The sequence below is a fragment of the Typha angustifolia genome, chromosome 6, assembly GCF_048772165.1.
Source record: "Typha angustifolia cultivar Huaian chromosome 6, ASM4877216v1, whole genome shotgun sequence".
NCBI classification, from domain to species: Eukaryota; Viridiplantae; Streptophyta; class Magnoliopsida; order Poales; family Typhaceae; genus Typha; species Typha angustifolia.
In genome coordinates, this window is record NC_133244.1 from 2,989,070 (window position 1) to 2,995,069 (window position 6,000).

The 6,000-nt window shown below is 35.4% G+C and overlaps 1 protein-coding gene across 3 annotated transcripts in view; it reads left to right on the forward strand.

Annotated features, from left to right (window-relative positions):
• LOC140760929 (ubiquitin carboxyl-terminal hydrolase 9-like) overlaps positions 1–6,000 on the forward strand; it is a 30,978-nt gene extending 24,978 nt beyond the window's left edge. For 2 of the 3 annotated variants that reach the window (XM_073098030.1, XM_073098032.1), the window contains exons 9-13: positions 200–457; positions 546–694; positions 4,242–4,802; positions 4,898–5,174; positions 5,389–6,000. In XM_073098030.1, coding sequence (XP_072954131.1) covers positions 200–457; positions 546–694; positions 4,242–4,802; positions 4,898–5,174; positions 5,389–5,577 — 1,434 coding nt within the window. In that variant the 3' untranslated portion in view covers positions 5,578–6,000. The remainder of the gene's footprint in view (positions 1–199; positions 458–545; positions 695–4,241; positions 4,803–4,897; positions 5,175–5,388) is intronic. The other variant, XM_073098031.1, reaches the window with a different exon arrangement.

The following is a 6,000-nucleotide window of genomic DNA, read 5'->3' on the forward strand; positions in this document are numbered from 1 at the left end:
TGTGACATGTTTCTTGCTTGTTCCTTGATGATAATTCGAAGTTTGATTAATCTGCCATATAGTGGACCTTGCTCTGACCAATTTCCCAACTTCATAATGAATCTCTTTTGCCTTGCCATTGCATTGCTCAGTTTTGCAGTAAAGGTAAAGTAGTGGAAGAACCTATTTTCATTTCTCTTTTATGGTGGTTAAACTTTAGGGACAATACAAATCCACACTGGTCTGCCCAGTCTGCAGCAAAGTTTCTGTGACCTTTGATCCCTTCATGTACTTGTCATTGCCATTACCGTCAACAATTACTAGAACAATGACAGTCACTGTATTCAGTGGTAAAGGGGATGCTCTTCCCATGCCTTACACTGTAACAGTGCCAAAGAATGGTTCTTGCAAAGATCTTGTCAAAGCTTTGGCTGTTGCTTGTTGCCTAAAAGCTTCTGAAGAATTGTTACTTGCAGAGGTATGATTTATGGTTTGTCACTTCCTATATGATTGTCAAATTTGAAATGTCATCTCCATATTTGAAACAAGATCTTGCCATTATCCAGGTTTATGACCATCGCATATTCCGTTATATAGAGAGTCCTTTTGAGTCACTTTCTGATATAAAGGATGAGGAGCAAATTGTGGCTTACAGGCTTCCTACTGGCCATGAGAGACTTTTGAGGCTAGAAATGATGCACAGGAGAACCGACAGGTGAGGTTGTCCACATATTGGTGGATAGTAGTCCATAGGCAACTATTATGTATTTTATTCTTAGTAATAAGGTATGTAAGAATAAGCTATTTGTCTTCAGTTATTTTGTTGGATGCTGTATTACATACATCACTTGGGTTTCTTGTTTTATCACTTCTATCTAGGACCACCTTACTACTGAGTTCACAATTTTCACTGCTCTCTTGGAGAACTTTCATTATTCTTTTTGAAAAGATCAAATATTCAGAATCATAAAGAGGTGCCAGTACAGACATGTGTTTATTACACAAGCTGACACACTTTACATCATTTTAATAGTTCTTTGATCTTGTGTAGTTGCACCTGGTTTAAGCCACCAGCTATGAAACACGGGCACTTCAAATAGCATGCCGTGTCCGTGTCCGACACTTGTCGGACACCGACACTCGTCGGACACTCATTGGACACATGTCGGATACTTCTACGACATATCTCATATTTAAAAAATTATAGAATAAATTAGGACACTCCATAGACACTTTTAGACACTCTTGAGAAACTTTTTGAACATAAGATTTATCATATAATATAAAAGTTGATAATATAAATTATCGATTTTAGGAAATTCCTGCATATGCTAGAGAAATATAATGCAACAATCACAAGTTAGTATACACAAGAAAATTAATATTAATGCAAATTATTGTAAAATCACAGATTCGCCTATGCCATCCACTGTAGTTAAGTAATGATAGTTAGTTATTTATTCTCAGGTAGTTAGATATTTATTCTTATAATATAGAATTTTATTATCACATATTAGCATTATCATTTTTGGCTTTGTAGTATTGTAGACGTTTTGTTTTTCTCTCATGAATAATTTATGCATGCTTATGTATTTATACTATAAGTTTAGAAAAATATTTCTTTAAACGTATCGATAATATATATAATGCTTTTATTTATTTATTTTGCCGTGTCCTAAACGTATCGTGTCCTGTTTTTTTAAGATTTGTCGTATCCCCGTGTCCGTATCATGTCGTATCCGTGTCTGTGCTTCTTAGGCCACCGGGCTAGCTTATTGCCTTTCAAACTTGGATATTCTATTATAGCATTTCTATGAAAAAACTTAAATTTTATGTTGAACATCTTTTACAATGGGACATAGCCAGTTGAATATCTTAAGTATTCTTGGATCCTTGAAGATGTACATCCACTAGTAACAAACATTTTGAGTACTTGAATTTAGGAGGGCTATGATTTCTCCTTACAAGTTGTCTCCAATTTATCTTTCCATAGCTAATATCTCACAAGGCCTATTTATTAATCTAGTTCACTTTGTTACTGTTCTAATTAATGTTATTGCTTGGCCACCAAATTATCATCTTCAATAGAAGATCTAGTAAATGTTTTGCACATGATAAGTTGCTATTTTCTTTGCTAAAATTGTTTGGAGTGGTTTTCATGGAATGTAATATATTACATAGCTTACTTGGTTGTATCCTCTAAGTTGGTGCCATGCTTTAAATCAAACATGTAAGTTGAGTAGTGAGTTCAACTCTATCAACAGACAGAATGGCCCCCAGAGATAGCTCTTGTTAATAAGAAATAGCTGATACAAATAGAGAAATAAAATGATGGCAATCCTTGCCTGACATTCTTGCTGATGTTTAGTGTCATGGAGGTGTGAGATGTACAAACTTCTATCTAGAAAACATGGACACTTGAAATAGCATGTCGTGTTCATATCTAACACTCGTTGGACACTCGGACACGTGTTAGACACTTTTACAATGTATCCGATATTTAAGAAATTATACAGTAAATTCAGACATTTTTGAGAGGCTTTTTTGACATAAGATTTATCATATGCTATAAAAATTTATAATAGAAATTATCTATTGTAGGGATTTTATATATATGCTATAGAAACATAATGCAACAATCACAAGTTTGTGCATCTGAGAGAATTAATATTAATGCAAATTATTGTAAAGTCAAAGATTCGCTTACATCATCCACTATAGTTAAATAATGATACATTTTGTTTTTCTCTCGTGAATAATTTATGCATGCCTGTATTTATATTATATATTAATGTATCAATAATATATGTAATTTTTTATTTATTTATTTTGCCTATCCTAAATATATTGTCATTTTTTTTCAAGATTTGTTGTCTCCCCCTGTTTGTATCGTGTCGTATCAATGTCCCATATTTGTGTCCGTGCTTCTATAATTAGAGAGTATTGCTATGTCTCGAAGTCTTGCCTCCAATGGACAGTGGCAAGCCCTATCGTTTCTCCAAATAGAAGCCTCATGTAGAGAGTGCTTCTCCAAAGCATGGATTGCAATGTAGATCAGCATGAAACGGTACACCTGAAGGAAGGAAATGGATAGCACTACTGTTCCAAAAATCATTTGATGGCTGTATGGGGTTGCCAGTATAATTAATGATGCCATAGTTGGTGCCTTGAGCCCAAGGAGGACCTTTTAAATATACATAATTCATGTTGTGACCATTATATTTTGTGAAAGAGTTGAAAGAATATAAAGTACTGTGAGCAACTGATGCTAATAGTCTAAGAAAGAACATCATCTACAAAAAAAGAATAAATATTATATAAAAGAAGAATACCTAGAATACAAAGGAAGCGAAAAATATCCTATAAATGTAAGATCTAACATTGCAGTTGCCGATGATGATGAGCGTCCCTCTATAGTTTTGTTTGTTGCTACAGAAGCATATTGTCAAGTTGTAATGCTCCGCTTTATTGGATCATCAGCCAACTTCCCCCTGGTCATCTCAAAACTTGCATTTCTCACATCAATGACTACTAGGCTACATAGAACTTTCTCAAATTTCACCTGCATACCTAATCTTTTTTATTATTATATCAGCATCATACTTATGCATGCTGCTTATTTTTTGGATATCCTCTATGTTTTTGTTGTTGAGAATCAGCATCTTTACTTGCTGCCCTATTGCCGAGATCCACTGCAAATTTTTATTTAAGATGTTTAATGTTATTCTGAGCTGCACATATTTTAAGGTTTTCAAGAGATGTTAGCATGGTCTTTCTATATGGTCATAAGTAACTTCATGATATAAATTCAAGATGGTCTAAAATATTATGCAAGTCCAGTTGCCGGATCATGTTTAGTTTGGATTTCTCCTAATGTGTGCAGTCATTATTTACCCCGTTGTTGGAACTATATTGGAGTGGTAGCACTTGCTTTTTCACGACTTGTATCTGTTAGATTTTGTGACTGTCCTCATTATCTATGGTTTTTAACAATAATTTTTTTATGGTTTTACCTAACTAAGTGAAGCTTTTGTTTTGTTTGTTGCTGCCCATATAATAAACATTTTTATCTGCTTTCACGAATCTTTGTAATCATATTCAAGATGAGTGCAGTTCTTTTGTACCAAGTACTAAATAATGCACATAAGGTCATTTCATACAAATTACATGATGTATAATAACATAAAAGATAATCTTGTTATTCAGTATATTGTGTATTAGTCCATTGAGATGCCCATGCGGCATTACCTTTTCTTTTCCAGATTCTTATTGGAGCCTCAGTATAATCTTCAGAGAAAGCTTATAGGGACACCGCTGATTACATGTATTGACGTGGATTCTGTAACAAGAGCTGATATCTATGCTGCTGTTTCTTCTGTGCTGGTACCACTGCTGCGAGAAAAAGCATTTCCTGTAAACCATACAAAATTGAGTGAAAGTAATGGCTGCGGGCCAAGCTTGGATGCCATTGCATTGACAGAAAATGGCATTCCAAGTGAGAAAGAACTGTTTACATCTATCATGGAAGTTGAAGAGGTTCCTGATCAGCTTCCACCCTTTCAGCTTGCCTTGACTGATGAAAAGGGTGTCAGCAGAACTGCATTGGATTCTGATCCTTGTCATTTCACAGGATCTAGCATGAGGTTACTGATGGAGTGGTCTGACAGAGAGCATGAGACATATGATTTTAACTTCCTTGAGGATCTCCCAGAAGTCTTCAAGTCTGGATTTATGTTGAAGAAAACAAGGCAAGAGGCAGTTACTTTATTTTCATGCTTGGAAACATTTCTGAAGGAAGAACCTCTGGGCCCCGATGATATGTGGTTAGTGTTCTCTCTCTTTCATTGCATGAGAAATGTGTCCATAGCTTAACATTTTCATTCTGCTAACTTGTCATTCTTCTCATCATCCATATTAGGTATTGCCCTAGCTGCAAGCAACATAGACAAGCAACTAAGAAGTTGGACTTGTGGAGGCTGCCTGAGATTTTAGTTGTTCACCTGAAACGGTTTTCTTACAGCCGATTCATGAAGAACAAGCTTGATACCTTTGTGAACTTCCCTCTTCACAATCTTGATTTAAGCAAGTACATAAAACACAGGGCCTCCTCTGTGCAGTCTCATGTATATGAACTTTATGCTGTGAGCAATCACTATGGTGGATTAGGTGGTGGTCATTACTCTTCCTATGCAAAGGTAAAATATATTGTATGGGTGTCAACCATCATCCTTGTTTCTTCTTTCCATTTCATCTGAAGATGAAAGAGTGAGTATGAGAGTATATAGATTATCACGGTTGGTTAGTCCATGCTTATAAGTATCACTGAATTGTCTATCTTCCTGATGCTGTAGATTTCACTAGATGTAGCCTGTTAGAATTTCCTAATAAATTTGTTTTTTGTCCCTTCAGTTAATAGAGGAGGACAAGTGGTACCATTTTGATGACAGTCATGTTTCCCCAGTAAGTGAGGAAGAAATTAGGACATCTGCAGCTTATGTGCTATTCTATCAGCGAGTCGAAAGTAATTCCAAGATAGAGAATGAAGAAGTTTCATCCTGCACAAATTCACCAAGTTTCTTTATGCAAGGCTTGGAGTAGAGTAAGTTTTAACATTTTCGTTACTATGATGCACTTAAAAGATGGCTCGGTCCTGTCTTTCATCTTACAGTGTTGTTTATAGTTGTGGGGCCCTTAGTAAACAGTGAAGCACTGGAGAGTTTCGAGTTAGCTTTTACTTGAGGTCGCCCACAAGCTTGCATAATAGACACGGAGGTAATCTTATAGTTCAAGGTAGTTGCTGAAGCAGATTAAGGTCATTCGTTCTCCATTTTATTAATTTTGTGGTTTTTGTAGTCATTGGGAAATTAACTCAGTTAGAGGTTATCAATTTTTTTCTCTTCCCATCTAGAGATGGTTTTGATATAATTGTATTACATGTAAATGAATTACCCTGGGTGGTGCTCATGTACGAATAGCAGTATTTGTAACAAAATGAAGACGAGGTTTTGTTTTTTTTCCATA